The sequence below is a fragment of the Netta rufina genome, assembly GCF_964035555.1.
Source record: "Netta rufina genome assembly, chromosome: 6".
NCBI classification, from domain to species: Eukaryota; Metazoa; Chordata; class Aves; order Anseriformes; family Anatidae; genus Netta; species Netta rufina.
In genome coordinates, this window is record NC_140129.1 from 13,542,612 (window position 1) to 13,563,603 (window position 20,992).

The 20,992-nt window shown below is 36.8% G+C and overlaps 1 protein-coding gene across 1 annotated transcript; it reads left to right on the plus strand.

The window, feature by feature from the left end:
* Nucleotides 1–2,409: 2,409 nt before the first annotated feature.
* Nucleotides 2,410–19,700, plus strand: DYTN (dystrotelin; the record flags this gene model as incomplete). Its single annotated transcript, XM_084288939.1, has 14 exons — nucleotides 2,410–2,455; nucleotides 4,303–4,377; nucleotides 5,346–5,547; nucleotides 7,782–7,867; nucleotides 8,738–8,826; nucleotides 9,506–9,577; nucleotides 9,898–10,061; nucleotides 10,870–10,981; nucleotides 12,297–12,442; nucleotides 14,047–14,209; nucleotides 15,897–15,967; nucleotides 17,128–17,287; nucleotides 18,539–19,022; nucleotides 19,597–19,700. 14 exons carry the CDS (start codon nucleotides 2,410–2,412, stop codon nucleotides 19,698–19,700), a joined length of 1,974 nt encoding a protein of 657 aa, XP_084145065.1.
* Nucleotides 19,701–20,992: the final 1,292 nt, after the last annotated feature.

Sequence of the window (20,992 nt, forward strand, 5' to 3'; positions counted from 1 at the left end):
ACCTGATACTTTGATCTGGGCTGTTGCCAGGCATTTGTTGTGAACAACATTTATTTAAAAGCAAAACCTTTAGAACTGTGTCTTGAAGTCAACTTTTAAGTGCTATAAAACTACTGGACTTTTCTGATGGTGTTCTCTGACTTCTGGGCCCTTAGTAAGTAGCTGAGATAAAGGTAAGCACCATTACTGTGTTTAAGAGGAGACATGGCAATTTCAGCCTTTGAACACAATATAGGATGTTTCACTCTTCTCAGGAAACAAATGTAATTGTAGTTTATTTTATGCATATTTCCAATGTTGATGGTATGTTTTCTGATTTTGAAAGACGGCTTCTTTGATAAGTCAATTGGTCTGTTGAGTTTTCTGTCTTACTTCATCTGTTTTGTAACTTAATTACGTAGTATGTTTAAAAATGCATTTTATTTCCTAAGGTACATATTCTGAGGACCTGTATAGATAAACAAAATATGTCTAAGTAATCAAAGCATGTTACTTTTGTTGCACATTCCAAGAGGATTTTAAGAGTAAGACTGTTCTTGTTCTGCTCTTAACAATAGTTGTGTTAATGGGATCCGAGTTTATAATTGTATAATGTATTTCCTGTACACTTTGAATTAATTTTATAATTCTTTTTTGTTTTGTGGAAGTGCTATTAAATATTAATAAAGGGCAAAAGTAGACAAAATACAGCACCCTGGCTGAAATAGTGTATCAGTGAGTATTGTTAGTTCAGATGTGGTGTTTTGGTAGATAGATGTTCTTTTATGTTCATATTGCTTTCATTATAAAGTAGATATGCTAATGGTGGAGTAGATCCAGCTGATTTCATCCAAACATTCCTATTGCAGTCAAGATCTGGACTCTTCCTAGAGTTTCCTATATAAAAATATAGATTGTATATATGTTAAGAATGCCTTTCATAACTTTTTACAGGCAGGGTTCATGGGTATAAAACATCCAATGTTGTGATGTTGCACAATGACGACCAGTTCAGTAAAATAGATGAAGTTTAATTTGAGATCCTGAATACTGTAGTATCAATGTGTTTATCCATATGGCTAATTGAAAGGGCAAACATTACCTTGTACTAGATAGACAGCTTGTCATCTTACAACATCAAGTATTAATAGATTACGCATGCTGTATAACTCAGTGAAGTCAGTGGATCTACTCTCATGAGAGTGAGCAAATTGAATTCTTATTTACGTTTAGACTGTATTTTTACTTTCACATTCTTGCTTTATTTTATGTGCCTTTGGTAAAGAGACAAAAGGAGGAAGAAAGAGGCAAGTGGTGTCTTTGAAAGTCTATCTTTTAGAAAATATGCAGAGTTTAGATTGCTACACCTGGCTTTCACTGAAGACTTACATTATAGGTGCTTTTTTTATAGGTTATTTAGAGACTGAAAGACAAAGTTGCAGCTTTCACCAATTAAGATGGTGAGCAACACCTTTATGATCCAAGAATTATAGATGACTGAATATTTATCCTTGATAATTGTCTAGTATTCTGTAATGTTTATGACAAATGATCAATGACTCTCACTGGAAAAATGAAGTGAAAGTTCAGGTAAGTATAGTTTTAATACCAAAATCATTGTTTACGTTTCAGATAGTTTCCAATTATTTAATTTTTATTTATTTAATCAAATTTCCATTTTTTTTTTACTATAAGCCTTTTTTTGTCTCATGTAACACAAATCTGTTACAGCTAGTGTTTTTCAACTGTAATATTAGCTGAGAGTTACTATATTGAATTCATATTTATTCTTTTATGTTTAAAAATATAATGTAGCCTGGAACGTTAACGACCTAAGGCCTGAGGGAAGAATTTGTTTCTTTTATTATCAGTGACACAATTACTTTTGTTTTCAGAGCTGCATAAAGAAGTAGATTCATGGTTATGATTTCTTTATCACTTCCTTCTCAGAAAAAAATGATGTCTGCTCAGCTTAACCCTTCAAGTTTGAAAATTTTAGAAAATAGACTTGTAAGCAATTGTAATCAATGGATCTTGGGAATAGTCTAGTGTAAAGGTATGTTCTGTCTATGCTGAAATTATACACTATGGACTGTGTAGTAATCCTATATGTAAATACTGGATTCCTAGGTAGTGAAAGATCTCATCTGCTGTACTTGAAGCTTGAAACTTTGGGGACGGTTTTCCTTTTCGTACAATTTTGCAGCTACTGGAATTACCTCTGCTTTATCCTGAGCAGATACCATGCAATTTTCTGGAGTTTCTCTGCACCTAACACCAAAGCTATTATGTTGTTTTATGTAATTCTGTTTAATTTCATCTCTGAAATTCATCCAGTAAATTGTTCAGATTAAAAGGTTTGATGTGAATGGTTCGATATGTCTCTGTCTAGATAATGTGGTTTTACACTTTGATTTGTTTCATTATAGAATGCCTAATGCCATCTGTCCATTTCAAATGGATCCAGACTTGCAGGGTAAGGATTTTTCTCTCCTCTCTCCCCCCCAGCTTTTCTCAAGAGATGTTTCTGTGTCTGTTTGGACAGAAACTAATGAATTGTAAAGAAGTCATACCGCTTATGGAATCTCTGTGCTATAACATATAAATAACATACACTGCTGTGGTGCCTGTGGTTTTGGATCTGTTCTTTCATCTTCCGTTGCCATTACCACCTTGACTCATGGAATGGTCAAGCACACAATGGTCATGTTTCCAAATTTATAATTTATGATAATTTTTTTTTCACATGTTCTACAATAGGTGTGAAGGATAGCTATACATTCCCTTTTTAAGTGTAAAACCTTGGGTGATACTTCATCTGCTATATAACAGGTAGTGCAAAATGCAGATCAGGTAACTAGCTGGAAATGCCAAGAAACAGTGCACTCTTTTCTGTTTGTGTAGGAATTCTTTTGTCAGCTTCTCAACAAAGGGCATTTATGAGTCTTGAGGTAAAATTTGACTCACTGCAGAACCAGTTGTGTGCTAGTTTTCTGTCCAAGGGGAAAGTTCCATCCCTATGAGAAATGAAAGCATTTAGTTGTTCTGAGCTGCCAAAAAGCCTCACATAAATAATAATCCTAAAACATTTTGATTTAATTTGAGCTTTTTTTTCTTTGCCTGATGTTTACTTATGTGCTCTTGCAAGGTAATTCTGGAACTATTGCTTGACTGGCACAAAATGCCTTACTTTGAAGCCACATATCATCTATAAGGATGAGCTTGAATCACAGATGTAGTAAAAGCAAGAGAATAGCAGATGGCTATTAAAACAGACTCCCTCCATTTAGAAAGTCATCTTGCACATGGAAGATGTTCAAGTTGGATCATATGCACATTTCTAACATTTGTATTCCTTCTTAGAGAAGGAAAATAAGCATTTGGGACTTAATCCATAGCCTATGGAAAACTGTGGGAGTCAGCCTGTTCCTTTCAAAAAAGCTTTGGATCAGGTTACTGAAGAAAGAGAACTGATGCTGCATGGAAGTAAAAACTCATTTTTCACATTGTATGACATGCTATACTACATCTCCAAATAATATTACAAAACATAATGTGACAAGAGCAGGAGTAGACAGATGGTATGGCTGATACAGCTTATTTCTATATCGTAAGCAGCATCTGGGAAACAGCAGAGCCCATAATTTGCTGGCTATTAACATTAGTCTGGCACATTTGTGGAGAGCCATTGCACACAGATTGGACCATTTCCAGACTAAACAGGTAGAGAGTTTTGTAAATTATTTCTACTCAATTGTGCATATTTGTTATTTATCTTTGATCTTTATCAACTGTGAGTAACTCTTCCTCCCTGAACTACATCAAGAAAGCCTCTGAGGGCAGGACTAAGTCCCTTTGTAGTTACTAAAGCTACTGTGATCAAGCCTTGTTTTTCCTGTCATAAAGTTCTGAGTATGCGTGTAAAGTAGCAGTTATAGATCAAGTTCCGAAGCTCTTACTTCCCACTCAGAAAAACATGCTTTATTGATGTGAAAGGAATGAGCTGAAGTCATTTAAGGGCATAGGATTTAGTCAAGCAGCTTGAGTGGAATTACTAAGCAGAGATGTCAAAAGCCAGTTGCTCTGGTAAATTGCTTATCTTCCGAGAGAGTCCCAGATGTTGATCTTAACAGAAAATTTGTTTAAGTCTTGAAACAATATGCATCCCAAACAATAACCCTGCTGTGCAGACTGGCAAACTGTTCCTTGTAGAAAAAGCATCTCTACTCTGATCAAGAAGGTATTTTGCCTAGAAATATTATTTCAGTATGATCTTGGCTAAAAAAAAAAAAAAAAAAAAAGGACATTTTTATCAAAATGAACAGAATTTCAATGATGTTCAGAATTCTGTCTACAGAACAGCCCTGAAACTACGCGCAATACAAAGTCTGTGCCAGTGTTAGTAGATGAAGAGGATCTCATACTTTGACAGGGAGAGAAATCCGTAAACATTCTGTGTTGCTGTCACCATGAGTTATTATGCTACTTTGCTCTCTCATTTTCCACGTGGGAAACTCAAAGTGCATTATAAACAGTGAAGAGCCAGATAGTAGTTCATATACAGCTCAATTTTTACCCGCCTTTGAATGTCAGTGGAAATACATTACAATTCTAAAGGCATTGGAGAACTGAGTTACTATCTACAACATTGGTACATAGACATCACTGGCAATTATGAATCTTTATATTATTATACTTGTTAAGTGTCAAATTCTTACATGATTTATTGGAAATAATCATGTATCATCAAAAAGCATTGACAGGCACTAAAATATTAATGAGAATTATTATACTATAACATTATAAGTATTATAATGGATATACTGTAATATAATATTGCAAGTATTAATGAGTAACATTATAAGTATTAATGTGAACAAACTAAAATATGATAGGCAGAAAACCCCTTGGGTTTGAAGTGAGAATTCTGTGCAAGCAAAGAGCTGTGGAACAAAGCCCTGGGCACCTAGCTTGTTTTGAAATTACTGGATATAAATTCTATATTGAGCTAGAATGCATGGATATCTTGAATCTTCCACTGGAAACAGTCTGTTGATGAAAACTCCCAATCATTGCCAGTGAATCCAATCAATGCCATTGCATTTCCTCTATAATTTGGATGCAGTTAAGCATGTTATCTCCCTTCTCTTCCTAACTATTCTAAAATCACATCCAGACACTTTTAAATAAACCCAGCAAGACCATTCCCAGTTTATTTCCTTTTTATGTCACATACTGTTTTAGATTTCGTTTTCCAGACTTGTCTTAACTAGGCACTTTTAATTGGAGCAGAAAAAAAAAAGGTCCACCTTCCATTCAAGAGGAAGCAGGGATCCTCATTTGTTTCTCCCTTTGTTTTCTCACAGTGGATTTGCTTGATGTTTCTCTGATTCAGCACATCTTGTCAAGTGAACAGAGACAGAGGGAAAAGCAGATTTCTCTGAAAGAGCAGCGGCTCTCTGGAATGCTGAAGGAACTGTTCCAAAGGGCAAGATTAGAAAAACCAGGCCAGGTAGATCCAAGAGCTGCCAAATTCACATTGAGCCTACTAAAAGCCATGTATGACAGGTGAGAAGAAGCACAAATATGAATCCATCACAAAGTACTGCTAGATCAAGTCTGTTTCTACTCTTCTTATGTCATTTATATGTGAAACTCCTTTATTGATGGTATTTTGCTTAAGTTACACATAGTGAGAGTAGTTCAGGTATAGGAAGATGAGGCACAAAGCTTTAACAGAAGAACAGTGGTTAGATGTTTCCAGACATACCTGGAAATCTAGATGTCTTCCTGCCCATACTAACTTTCTGTGAGCAGCTTTCTACAAAGAGTGGCTCTTCTTTTGGCTGCTAAGGTATTTTCTTACACTCCTGAAAAATAACCCGTATTTGCCTTTATATATACACAAGTCAAGAATTTGCCAGTCACTTTTCATTATTCATTTTTCTCCAGCTTAAAACATTCATCAGCCAGTTACAAAACACTACCCGTGTTTCATAACTAAGCTGATCAGCTTGCTCCTGCAAATGGCAAATCTTTTTTTTTGGGGGGGATAATAAGCAAGCAGCTTGTAGACCGTAATTTTCTCATGTATTGTTTGTGAATAATTTATTAGTTCACTAAAGGCAAATTTGGTTCTTGACTGTATCAGATTTAAAAGAAAAGGTTAAGTTCATTGTTGAGTTTATTCACTACAGATGAAATTTATTCCCTCCTACATCAGAGTAAAGCTTTTTTACTGGGAGCGTGAGTATGATGTAAGTGGTCTGCAGGACTTTGTCTTGAATTACTATTAATTACATGATATTTAAGATCCCATGTTAAGAACTTTTTGTACTTACGAGAGTAAAGGCTAAGAATAAATGGGTGTATTTCAAAACAAGCTAGAATCATCAACAGTGCTTTGTAATTGGTGTGCTATAAGTACGAACCCAAGGAAATCATTTACAAGAATGTTCTTTGCATATCTTGATCCTTTTTTCTGTTTTCCTGGTAAAACAGAAAATGTATCATTTTCTTCATGCTATAATGTGTTTTTGAACTTTTTTCACAAGTTTTTTGTTTTTTTTTTGTTTTTTTTTGGCCATGTATATAGGATAGAAAAAGCATCTTATGCTTTTCTTCTAAGTGTGTTTTCTCCGCAGAGTGCTGTTCTCCACTCTTAACAATGGAAAGTCTTTCAAGTCAAGAGTATATGGGGGCTTTTCCATGTCTGTGTGGTTGTTTACTTATATGCTTATTAAAGTACAATAAGGTATACAATTGAAAACCTTTATGAGTTTTGAGAGTAGCTGTCACAGAGACATTTTTACTAAGTTTCATTAAACAGCAATGCCTAGTTAATATTCTGTGTGTATTCCCTTTCTCTTCAGGGAATGTTTAGTCTTACATAGCTTTAATCTTGGATTTTCCTTTATGAAAGTTCTGGGAAAACTAAATGTATAATTGAAAATCTAGAAACTTTTGACCAACAATTTCCCATATAGATCATACTTTGGAAGCTATTACAGCTTTCTTCAATTTGCTCTGTAACAATGCAGTTTAGTTAAAGATTCTTGAAGACAACTTTACGTAACAAATTTTAAAGTAAAACTGCTTTGCAAAAGTGATATTTTAAATATAGAATAGCAAGATTTTCGGATTTATGGTTTCCCATTAATATGTTTTGTCTTCACATAAAGAAGCTTTTTTCATTTAGTGCCTATGTTGCAAAGTTGGGTTCTAAAATAAGGTTTATTCTTTATGACTTGCATTATTTAATGGTCAAATGAAGGTCCTTCTCCTGCATATATCCTTGTGATTAAATCAAGTTGGAATGAAATTAAAGGAAGTCAACCCAAGGGTTACTCAGGGCAGGTCTGGGGCCACAGTGAAGCTGGCTGATGATATAGTAGAAAAAACACTTTGTAGTCCTACTTTTTCTTTCATATTTGGGAAGGCTTTCCACAAGTGAAGAGTAGGATTTATTTTTTTTCTTTAAGGAAAGTGAAAGTATTGTAAAAATAAAGTATTGCAAAGTAAGTATTGTAAAAGTAAATTTATATCTTAAGTGGAATGTGAGGTCTTTGAAGGAGGTACTGTCTGTTTTATAATTGCATGGTATTTTGAACAGTTAATATTGTAGTCGTGTTCAATGACAAAGGGTCCTAGACATAAAGTATCACAAAAATGCTACATCAGTTATATGCGTACAAAAGGATATGAGATTTGAAGTTGTCTTCAAATGTAGCAATATTTTTTCTTAAGAGATTGCATTTTTCACATTATTGGTGAATATAGTGTAATTTATTTTATTTTCCTAGATCTGGAACGGGTTATATCAAAACTAGATCTGTTGCAGCTGCCTTAATTGCTCTTTCAAGAGACACTCTACTTGCTAAATACAGAGGTGGGAAGTGTACAGTTTTATATACTGCCTAAAATACCAAATGTTGAGGAAAACATTTAAAAGAGAATATAGTTCTGCCATGCAAAAAGTACATTATGTCAACTGCGTTGTTGTAGGGCTGATGTGGAAGGATACTTTTTCATTAATGTTCATATTCATCTTTGCATAAACAGTCTCAGAAAAAAAGACATAATACAGCTTAAGATTGCAGAGCTCAAAAATCAAGGCCAACTTCTTTTTGCCTAGCAAAAATGAACAGAAACACCCTAGTTTTAAGTTTCACTAGAGCAGAAAACATATTTGTATATTAGATCCTGGATTTTTTTTAGAGTCCTTCTAACACTAGACAAAGAATGCTTAAAGAGCTAAACATAACAGATGAAAGCAGCCCAATGCAATGGGCAGCACAAAGATTTCTGCCTGAGTTAAGTGCTCAAAACAGAGAATAAATGGACCACAAGTGGCATATTGGTCTCATATTCTTCCATTGCACATTATGTATTTCCTTTCAAATTACTTGGAATTGACAATTCAAAATTTAAACAGGGCATATCTTGTGTAAACTTGTTTAAATGTATTTCTTATAGCCATGGAAATGAGTTCAGTGTTTCCTTCACCCTTACCAGTCTTAGCTGCCATGGATAAGGGACCTCCATAATTTCCTTGCTTTCCTTCTCCTTCCCCTGCCAGTAGGGGAAAGTGTTGTTACAGCAGTCATTGAGAGCCTGCATTAGGTAGACAAGGAAATAACTTTTTTGAGAAGGTTACTTGGTAATTCACAATTATCATGCAGATTGCCTGAGAATGAGTAGCTAGAAGACTCTTCACGCTCTGCTAGTATTCTAGTTTCTTTCCTCTGGTTATTTTCAGCTTTTTTTGAGTTTTATGCTGTTCCTGATGGGAAGAAGTCCTTGATTACCCATAGTGCCCTGAGAAGCCTGCTAACAGACTTAAATCAGGTAATGCCACTGCAGTGCTATTAGACAACAGGTCTTGTAGGGGGGATTCTAATCCAGGAGAAAAACACACATGGGTGATGTGTAACGTTTGATAACGTTATGGAACTGAAGTCAGTAGGGTACTGTGTGGACGTAGGGATCTGCTATGCAGAGTAGGTTAAAGAATAAAACCCTGTAGCTCCTCTTAGTCTGAATAATGCCTGGCATCAGTACGTCTATACATTCATTTTGCTTGAGCTTAAAGGTCCTGGGAACAGCTGCATGCAGCTGTTGCTAAAGCAACTCCTAACTTAGATGTCTACTCAGTAGAATAGCTTGCAGTTGCACAATAATGCCTTAGCATACAAGTATTTCCAGCTGAACTGGTGCTGAACACCAGTTCTGGGGTCTGAAAATGACCCCTGAGATTCAAACCTACTGTCTTTCAGTATTCTAGTATGGTAACATAATGTGTTAATCCATTAGAGTAAGTGAGCTGGGAGCAAATCATTCTGACACATGCTGAACTCTGAAATTGCACACTGGTGGCATGAATTTGAATAGATTTTCTTCAGAATAGTATGTAAAGTGGCATTTCTATCGAAGCTTCACCACCTGTGTGCTGTCACTGTCTCAGCAGAGCATGGTAGGAACATCTGTTTTTTATTGAGGTGTTTCTAAGCATTTCTTCTTGATGCAGATCCCAGCCATTGTGGAAGAAAGCTGCACTCTGTCTTGTGTGGAAATCGCTACTCACAGCTGTTTCCAAGGGGTGAGTGAAATTCTGATGTCCTGAGAAATGACTTTGAATGTAGCTGGTAAATTAAAATTGCAAGTGTATTACCATGTGGCATACACCAATACCTATTTTTAAGGAGCAGGGCTGTTCATCAGTCTTGCAGTATAGGGAGATTGATATCTACAGATACTACTGAAGACTTGCATTTATTCCAAAGCCTTTGAAACCCAGCAGCATTTTATGTGAATGAAAAACATTACACTAGCAATATCAGAGCTTTTATTAGGAACTTGAGATGAGACACCAGTTTTTTTCAAGCAAATGGCTGAAGTTGAGATGTATATTTTTTCCAGGTTCTGAATTCAGCAATTGTTGAAGAAGAATTCTTGTCTTGGCTGAGATCAGAGCCCGCTCTTCTGCTGTGGCTCTCTACATGTTACAGATTATCAGCTTCAGAAACAGTTTCTCACCAGGTTAGATGCAGAGTCTGCAAGAATTTCCCCATTAGAGGCCTCAGGTATGTCAGTAATTACTGTAGTCTTTAGCATCCACATAAATAGTTCTTACTATTGTTTGCATACTCTGCAGGCTATAACTACTGTATTAATCAATGAACATTTTACCGTTAGTCTGTTCTCGCTAAGAGTAAGCTTAGAATGTTAGGTTTGTTTTTTTTTGTTGTTGTTTGTTTTTTTTTTTTTTTTCATTTTTAGCTCTTTGTATAGTCACAAATCATACATCAATAATGTAGTAATATTACATTTCCATAAGAGCAGTGGATACAGATAATCTGGTGCATAAGAAACATATGAAGGTGTAACTGCAATCTCAAAAACTATACTAGAACAGGTGTTTCTTCCTTGGATTGAGTTTCAATGGAGCAAATTAATAATATCAAAATCATGAGTGGGTTCTGGAGATTAGTCTGTTGTCGTTTGGACAAAATAACTCTTGCATTCAAAGAATGCTGGTGAAAGTCTTTGTTTAAAACAGAGGTGCTTCTCTGCATTTCAGAAACCAGGGGTCTGGACTTCTAGTAGTCGATCTTACTTTTACACCAAGTTCTCTGTTGCAGGGAAATAACCTAATCTGTTTAACTTCTTTACCGAAAAGGTTGTTAGACATTGGAACGGTCTGCCCAGGGAAGTGGTTGAGTCACCATCCCTGGAGGTCTTTAAAAGACGTTTAGATGTAGAGCTTAGTGATATGGTTTAGTGGGGGACTTGTTAGTGTTAGGTCAGAGGTTGGACTCGGTGATCTTGAGGTCTCTTCCAACCTAGAAATTCTGTGTCTGTGTATGTGTCTGTGTCTGTTTACCTTCATAGGTATCGCTGTTTGAAGTGCCTGAATTTTGACCTTTGCCAAGTCTGCTTTTTCACAGGCTGTCTCCGCAAACCACATAAGAGGTCACATCCTGTTGTGGAACACTGTGTGCAGGTAGAGTCCTATTGTACTGATTCATTGCCCTGTTCAGGTTCTTTATGTGGGCAATTTGGCAAGAGACTCTTGAACTACATTGATTATAAAATTATGTATATATCAGCCATGGTGCCCATGAGACATTAGTATTATTCATCTGGGAACAGTGAGTCAGGGAAAGGAGAAAAGGGGGCTTCTAACTTTAGGAATGTTCTGTTCTGAAACAACTGAACAGAGACATGAAATGTCATAGTGTGAGTCCTCTTCCCAGGCTGCTGTATGGCAGATTTGCTTTTTGCAGCACTTCCTTACACCTGTGGAAAGGTCCTACAGTGTGTCCCACTGCTCCTTCCTCCCAGTGCCACTGCGGAATCATTCAGAAATTAATATCCATCCTGAAGTTGTACTAACTCCTGCATGAAACTTCCTTTGTTCTAGACATTTTCAACTTTATTGTAGAACTTGTAGATTCATTTGTCCCTGTCAACTGGGGACAGCACGAAGAGCCAGCATAGGCCCAAGTAAGCTCACCTCCTTGAGCTCCATCACAGGGGCAACTTGTGCTTTCATTGCTCCAGCAATGGACTTCAGCACTGGGAGACTGTGTCTGGTTAAATTTTCACATTGTCTGTACCAGGGAGTGGGCTGCTGAGGCAGGATTTGAAAACTCAGAACTGTTTTAGTTTACTGTGCTGACACCTTGTGGTAATTTTATTACCATATTAAGAAACAACTAGGACGCGTGCTGTGTATTTTCTTCTTTTTTCCTGTTCAATTGTCAGGGCTCTTCCAATGTTCGTTACCAATCGTCTCCTGGGGCAGAACTGGCTTGTGTCCTCCCATAAAACAACTACAGAGCATAGCTATACATGAGCCTGGCACTGCTGTGACAAATTGAAGTATGGTTTTCACTGTGTAAGAGGAGAACATGAAACACAGAAAGCTGTATACATTAACACCTCTTATAATTAGTAAGAGTATTTCTTTCTGTTGATGAAAGGAGAACTTAGGTACTAGTTGGACAGAATTCTTGTTGTGCCTTTGAACTTTATCACTGTAATTGTCAAAACCTTGTATTAAACATTTCCAGGTTGCCTGAATTTATCCTGGACAGTGTTTTGTTTACATACCAGAATTGGAGCTGATCTTGCCTGTGGTCCTTCATCATCGTCCACCTCAGCTCCAGTTCTAGGGCTCAGACAGCAGCTTCAGCTGTTGAACGAACAGACCTTTGCTTGCACATGTATTGCCTTTGCCTTGGGTGTGCCTTTTTTTTTTTCTGGGCAGCTGCTTGAAAATTCGCTCCTTTCTCTTTTATCCTTCATTCCAATAGATGTCAGCAAAGGCGAGTGCAAAGCACTTTCTCTGCACTGTCAGGAACAACCTGTTTCAAGACCGCTGCAGAAGAAAGGAGGCTCAGAGAAGGAGAGCTCTGGAGATAACAGAGGAGAGGCAGTTCCCTGCTCACAAAAAGATTGTGTGAGTTTCTGTTTTCAATGAATCTATACTCTCTGAATAAAGTGTCAGGCTGTAGGATATTGCTTGATTGTGTCCTTTGAGTAAATGACTTTGTTGTGACAGACCATGTCATGATTTTTCCATAAAAAATAGAAAGCATAAATAGGAAATTGCTGCACATTGTTCTGTTGCTTAACCACGATTACAGTGCTGACAACCTAATGACCAGTTGTCTTATAGAACATCACATGCTTGTGTCCTCCTTCCCTCCTTCCTTTAGCATCTCTTTCTCTCTGTGCCATTTCTTATGCTCAGTCTAAGGTCAAGCATTGCAAATATTTAGCACCTGTCACTGAGTGGGTTTTTAAGCACCTCCTCCATGACAAATTCATTGGAAATTGACTGAATGGTTCCTGCATCTGAACCACAGTGTTTTCAGTGAATGTCATTCTACTCAAGTGCTACTGAATCGCAGTCCTGTGGGATTACTCACAATAGTGAGTAGCTGATTTTTTGCATCACCATTACCGTTCCTTTAGATCACTTCTGTTTTGCCTGCTTTTAGTTAATTTGTGAACTCATTACTGTGTTTCCTCTGATCATAGTAGTTAATAATGAGCATTGGAGGTTGTTATGATTTTCCGTATAGTTACTCCTTTCTTGCTCTGGCCTTTTGGTTGATGTTTAGGTGAAGAGAACAATGATACGAGATAAGCACTAAAAACATATGTAGGGGGAAATTCTTTACTAGCTATATAAAGCCTTAGCAACTCTCTTGCATCTCACATTCTCCAAATGAGGATTCAGTGAGACTGAAAAAGGGGAAAAAGGTCAGTCCTCTCTAAAAGAATTAAATTAAATTAATTTCATCCTTGTGGGAAGGAAGAGAAAAATCTGGTTATAAAACTCTTTGCTACACTGCTAGGTAAATACTAGAAACCAAATTTTTTATATACACTAAGGTCAGTGGGTGATAGTTACAGTGATTCTTGTAGAAAATATTTCAGTATTCATTCTTTAGAATGTGGTGAAATGCAAAATATTTTCCATTGTTAAATTATCCCCACTTGTATTCAGCAACAAAAATTCACTCTTTGTTCTGAATATCATTTAACTCTTCTGTGGGCAGTCACACTTTCTTTGCAATTCTGTGGGTTTTTTTCTTACCTCATGCTTGGGTAGCAGTCAATGAGAAAAAACAGAATTTGGAGTTGCCATTATAGGTGTCACTGACAGGTATCTGGGCTTTTCCCAGCATAGAATGGCCTGCACAGCAGGGTATCTGGCCCTTTGCTATCCTTTTGTAGTTGAATTTCGTAATATCTTTAGCTCCTTCTTAATATTGGAAGTTAAAAAGAGAAGTAGCAAATTGCACTGATGCTAAATGGGTGGAAAGAAGAATCTGCTGTTGAAGTTCTGTTGAAAGAGTGGAATTTGTTTTTAAGGAATTTCATTCTTTCAGCCAAAATATGCTAGCAGGCATAGACAGATCATTCCCTTTTCTTAGTCAATAGTAGGCTGTCTGTCTATACACAGTGCATTAGCTGTATTTCGATTGTTCTGGGTACCAAACCCATGTAAAGCTTGATCTTTTGTCTACTCCGTATTTCTTTGTTGGTGTACAGTCCCCTTGCAGAACTCAGTACTTCATCATTCCCTGAAAACCTGTCTCTCCCAGTGGACAGACCTGTCCTGGAGTCACCCATGCTTGTATCTAAAAGCAGAACTGTAACACACAAGAGTAAGAATAACAGTGAGACGCCAGAGCAAGACAAGACAAAAATTCAGGTGAGTGAAACATGAAGGTGTACTAATACTAAAGCTGGGAGGAAGACCTACCATGTTAACTATCTAACTGATGTCTAATGACCAGTGAAAAAGAATGGACAGCTTCACCTTTTTGTTAATTTCTCACATATAGAAAAAAATGGGGAATCTGAAAACTTAGTGAACAAGACTCCTTGACTTCCGTGACTGTCAGAAGCATTTGTAGGAATATTTGCTCTGTAAACTTTTTTATTTTCTAGTTGTCTTAAAGCAGCACGATAAAGACTGCCTCAGCTAGAGCCCTCTCTCTATTCTGACAGCAAAAAATGCCATCATGTCCTCCCACTGCAAGCAAATGTCAAGGAAGGACATCTTAATTCCTAATAGGCTTGGACCTTTTTTTTTTTTGTCACCATAGCAATATAAGAGGACAGAATGGGCCCTTCTTAAGGATTAACCCAGAGTAGTGTCCACTCCAACTAAAATAGCTCATGCATAAAAGCTCTTCACCAATCTATTTCCAGGTTCCCTGCATAGAAACAATGCTAGAGGAGTGGAAAGGATAGTGTAAATAAAAATAAGTACATAGCAGTTTTTGTGTTTCTATATTTATTTGAGAGGTTGGTAGCTCTGTCCATACTTGGAATATACAGAACAATGGGTTGTGGGTTGTGTTCAAACCAGTTTGTGTCATCCACTTACCCTGTTCTTCCCAGAAGCCAAGAATGCAGTAACTGAGAACTACCCTGTATGTGTCAGGTCACTTCCTTGGCAGTTTCCTGTGCTACTCCTTGGAATAACTGTCTTCTAGGACTCTGTCCAGCATGAGCTATGTGCCAGCAAGCACATATCTGCAGTAGCAATGGTGGGCAAATATTGCTTAAGCATGTCATTTTGATGGCTGGCATTTGTCATTTTGGAAAACACTGAGACAGGACTGTAGTGGTACTCTGTCACATGCATTGCAGTCTTGTTCATTTTCCCTCTGGGATGAAAATTCTTTTTGAGCAGTTTTATACTGATTTCCAACATATTGGAAAATGAGTATAAATCTGTTAGTGCAGATTGCTTAAAAAGATGCAGATTGTAGGTCCAATGCAAGGTAGCTTTTAAAAGAATCCGTTAGCTTTTGAAGGTCCTGAGGTCTCAGCTATGCGTCTTACAATTACATGGCAAACCTGATTCCAGACCATCTTATACCATGCCTCTAAGGCAGTTTACTTTGAAAGTTCATCCCTGACTTCTGGAACTACTGTCCTGTGTGACTCAGAGATTTCTACTTTAATCCAAAGATCAGAGGTTTTTCTTCTTCCTTATGCATCCAGTCTGTCTCCTTCCATCTCCTTCTTCCAAAGCAGTTGTGTGACTTGGGAGAGACTGTTTCCAAATCAGAATATTCTATTTTGCAGAAATTCAAAGGTATGAGGTTTTATTCTGATTGAAAACAAAACAAATTCTGAAAATACTTAGAATGTGCCATAGGACAAAGAATTTGTTCTATATTGAGTAAGTTTTCCAGTCTTTTCTAATAGCCATTAGAAATGCATTAATGTGTATGTTGGTTGCAATCAGCTGATAAGTTTAGTAAATCTGTAAAATGGGCCAATTCCCCAATTTACCATGCCTGTCTATAGCAGAATTTGCCTAGAAAATAAAATTTTATTGCTGATAAAATCGCGAACAGATATTTTTCTCTTCTTTATTACAGGCAATAGCCTCTTTTGAAGCAGATATGTTAAAAATGCATGATTCCCTCAGAAGTATTCACAATGAAAGCAGGTAGGTAAATGCAATAATACAACTGAAGACTGGTGGGCAATACTGTTCCAGTGAAAAATGTTGAGATTTTAAATAATTTCGTGTCAAATGGGGATGAATGAAGTAGCTCAGCAACAAAAATCACAAGTGAAGATCACTGGAAAAACAATTTATAGAATCATAGAATCATAGAATATCCTGAGTTGGAAGGGACGCTTAAGGATCATCAAGTCCAACTCTTGACACCGCACAGGTCTACCCAAAAGTTCAGACCATGTGACTAAGTGCACAGTCCAATCTCTTCTTAAATTCAGACAGGCTCGGTGCAGTGACCACTTCCCTGGGGAGCCTGTTCCAGTGTGCAACCACCCTCTCTGTGAAGAACCCCCTCCTGATGTCAACATTTTGTTTTGCTTTCATCAGCATTACTGTAATTATTAGTTTAAATAATGTCAACTTGATAATTCACTTCAAGTTTTTAAATCAAGGTAGGATATCTCTATAAAGAATATGCTTTAAGGCAAATAGAGGTAACAGGCCTGACAGAGTAACTGCTGCAAAAAAAATCATGGCTTAGATTACTACAGAAATCCCTTCTGGTGTTCAAACCTTTGACATAGGATATTATATTGATATTTAATACTTACTATTAGAATATGACACATTTCACATTCATTTTTCTTTTCTGTGTATGGTATGGGCTTAGCTGTAACCATGCTCACCTTTTTCTGTCACTTTTGTTTTTCCCTCCATTTTTTTGTATATATATACAAATGTGCTGTGGATGTAATTGTGTCTGTGACCACTGAAACCAGAGTCTGCAGGTCAGAGGTCTGCGATAAGAGTTGCCAGAATAGTTGCTCTTAGAGGAACTACTGTGACATCTCTTCCAGTTTCAGCCACCTTTTTGGGAAACATCAAACCCTAAGATGCAAGGCATAGTTCCTGGCTGCACTTCCACTCAGCTCACATCTTTCCTCTAGAACACTCCAGTTCTTGATAATTCTGTTTATACAGCCTAATTCTTGAAATACTGGCCTCTAAGCCAGAAGCTGTTTCCTGAACTGTAAAAGAAAGGAAAGTTTGTGCTACAGTGTTTGCTCTATTCTGTGATTGTATATATGTGTGTGTAATGGGTTATCTGATCCAGCAAAATTCCCACCCTTCTGTGTCCCTGTAAGGAACATGAAGAAGCAATTCAATAAATGGAAGGACAAAGTGCAATTTCTTCACAGCTGCCAGGAAGACAGAAGCTGCAAAATAGAGACAACACTCCAAAGCTTGAGAGCAAGCCATGAAAACTTGCAAATGGAGCTGCAGCAAATAAAGCAAGATATAAAGGTATAGTGATAAATGTATGAAAAATCTTTACAACTATGGACAATTACTGAACACTAATTACTACTTTTCTTGCAGATCAGAAATCTTGGTACTATTTCATACATTCTCTGCTTATCTGCTCCGTTTTTTGTCTTCAGAGAAAGCAGATAGGCTTATTGCAGCAGTGATTTTCTTCTCACTCTGTATATATTTAGCACCTACCCCAGACAGATGTGTCTGGGTTGTTTAGATACTACTGCAATTAAAATAATGACAGGGGTTTCCAATAAGAGTGAGAAAATGGTTTCCAACAGAAGTGTTAGATACTTCATTGTGGTTGTTCCTTTAGAGTCCCATATTAACACAAAATAAATAAAATACTTCTCTGTCATTTCTAACTTTTATCTTGTACTGGGATGTAATACAGACGTCTTATGGAAAATATTTTATTAATTTAAATGAACAAGAGTTAATGTATTTTAAAAGAATCTCTAAGGTTCTGAAAAGGCCCTGTTTTACAGGGATTTCATATGTGTGTGCCACTTGCAGCATTTTGTACCATTTTTGACCATGCTACTTTTAGAGTGTTTTTCAGGTCAAACATATAGGAAGGCCAGACACATCTGTAGTGCACAGCTTAATATCACTAGCACATGGAGTCCACTGTGACCTGGTGTGTCATACCATCCTCTGTATATGCTATGACACTGGTCTGTCCCCAACTTGTAGGGCTGGCTGCACATGTGCAGTTAGGTGTCCAGCGCATTCCAGTTACTCAGATTCAGTGTTCGTGCAATAATGGTATTTGCCATCCTGGTTCTGACTAGAAAATTCCAACTACAATCGTGGCACTGACAAACAGACTGTTTTTGGAATTTTGGATGTTAAAAGGTTTGAGATGTTTGATACATGTTTAATATGTTTTGTTTTTTTTTTTTTTTTCCCTTAGTTTAATTATTTTAGGATGATTTTTCCTGCAAATTTAGCCTTTGAACATTATTATTGCCATTTTTCAATGGCATTGAAGCATATGATGTCCTCAGATCAGAACTGTGGAAAAAGTGGACACATAGATTGTCCAAACTCAAAGTTTCATTTCACTGCAGAGAAATATTTTATTTGTGGAAAGAATTGGTTTTAATACGTGAGAAATTAAAGAAATAATAATAATTATTATTATGACTCCAAATATTTTTTCCCACCTATTTTATCTCTACCAGCAACCAAAACATAAGTTATTTTTATGTTGTTTCTGTGTTTTGTCTTTTGTAGACCATGTTACAGTCAACCACACATCCTTCTTTTTCACTGCATCAGAATATGATGCCAAGAAATCAGCATGTCCTTCTGGAAAGGAGAATGCAGGGTGGATTCAATCCTGCTGAAATAAATCCCATTTCCAGAACATGTGCGGACTGGAAAGCTTTGAATCGCCCCAACTCTGAAAATAGAATGCAGCTTTTAGAGACACCTGAGGTTCCTGCTACAATGAACTTTATATTCTCAGAAGACCCAGTGAAGTCATTGACCGTGCAGCGTGACGGACTTTTGATTGGACAATGTAAAAAAGCAAAAGAGAATCAAACTTACCTGCCTGAATTGATGGAAAACTCCTGCAGTGGCATTGTGGGGAATACAGTTCTCACTCCCACTGCAATACAGATACCACCTGATAAAAAGGAAGTCAGTGAGGAAGTGGAACTGCAGCAGCTAGTGATGAAATTGAAGGATGCATTGTCTCTTCAAGCCCAATCAGGTACAAGTTCTCCTGGTTATCTAGACATGTTTTCTCACCTTCATCCAGTTTACTTTACAATATCATTCATAATAATTTAACCCTCAGAGGAAACCCTCATAAATAATTTAACTCTCAGAGGAATCTTACCTTTGCCATTGTAGAAGTACTCCAGTGCTATACTATAGGATGGAACACTTCTCTTTAAGGTGGAATATAGCCCCTAATGCTTGAGTAATTTGAAACAGGTTAAGTTAAAGCATGTAAGAGGAAGTCAGTCTCAGCAGTCAATTAAGGAGCATACTCATACTGATAAGGCCACTGGAGGTCTCTTCTGTTGCCCGTGCTGTGACATAATGACTCTAGTCCCAGGCAAAATTGCAGCAGTCCAAATGCCTTTGTAATCAATGGTCTTACTACAGCAGAGCTTTGTTCAATACTCATGATGCCTCACTTTTGATAATGAGGATGTAATGAGGAGAGCAACATAAAAAGCTGCTGTTCATATGGAATTGTGATAGAGATTTATAAAGAGTATTGCAGAGCTCTGGCAGCAATCAAATGCTCTGAAACACATAAAATCCTTTCTTTTCAGCTCAACAGTCAGCTTTGAAGCAGGATTTCTTCTCTGCAGCTGAACATGTTTGCAGATCCTTCTCTGACCTCATCAACCAAATAACTTTGCCAGCTTGGAAGTGACAGAAACTGGCATTCACTTTACAGCTCCTCTGAACTATCAAAGGTAACTAAAGCCATGTCAGACACTTCACAGTATCTCAAATATTGCACTGTAATAACTAATCATAACAGATTTCTGCATTTACTGATTTCACCAGGAACCATAAAAAGTGTTAGAGAATAAGGTTCCCTTTCTATTAGTGTTTTCTAGTTCATATGTAGTAGATGTAGGGGCAACTGATAAAAAAAAAAAAAAAAAAAGTATGTCTTCATTAATGCTACACTGGCATTCACAACTGTCCTCTACTATTTTTTTCACTGCTATTTAACTGATAATGGCTTGTATTTAAGAATTTATTTTTTTTTCTATAAGAGACAGCTTGAGTCAGTTGATTTCAATGCTGTATTTTCTATCACTTTTTCTTAGTCATTAGAAAGGAGTAAATTCTTAACTATCAGACTTCTCAATACTTGATACTTAGATGGTCACGTTTGTCCAAACTGATAAATTCATGATTAATGGAAAAGATTCTTTGCACATTTAGAGGAAGCTGATTGCTTTAGAGGAGCCTTTACATTATTAATATATGTATTTGTGTAGAATTGTTAATAAGAATATCATGCTTAGTATAGAATGGTTATTAGGAAGATGTTACCTGCAGTATCAAAAATGTGTGAGAAGTCATTTTTTGTTAGTTGCTAGCCCTGTAAATCTAAAACTTCAGAAGTATTAAAAATACTTACCAAGCCTGTACACATACATACAGGCATATATACGCATATAATAATATACTTACAATATGGAAGTTTAAAAATAGATAACTGGCTGTAGGTAGCAGATTGCATTTGTTGAATTCAAGAAAGCATTTATTAGGCCTCAGCAGCAAACAGTCTAGGATTTGAAGAGAAAGAAAGGTACCAGACAAAAGAAACTTTGCATACAGCTTTGATCCATTCATACTACCGTATATTATCTATCTTATGGTGATGGGTGAGTGAAAGCCTTGGAAAGAACTTAGATTTTACTTAGGAGAAAAATAATAGGTGTTCATTGCTTTCATTTCATCATTTCTTGTTGCTGCTTGTTTTATAGAAGTGCAACACCAGTTGTTTCAGTGAGATACTCTGGTATAATCTGTAATGATGGAGAGGGTCCTCAACTGCATATTGTCTTAGAGACAGCAGTTCTGAAGGTTGAGATAATGGGTGAAGATAGGGATTTGTATGTTATTATTAGATGTTTGACTTCTTTGTATGAACTAGACAATACGAACTCATGGCAAATTTGCCAAGCAGAATTCCTCAACAGTGCC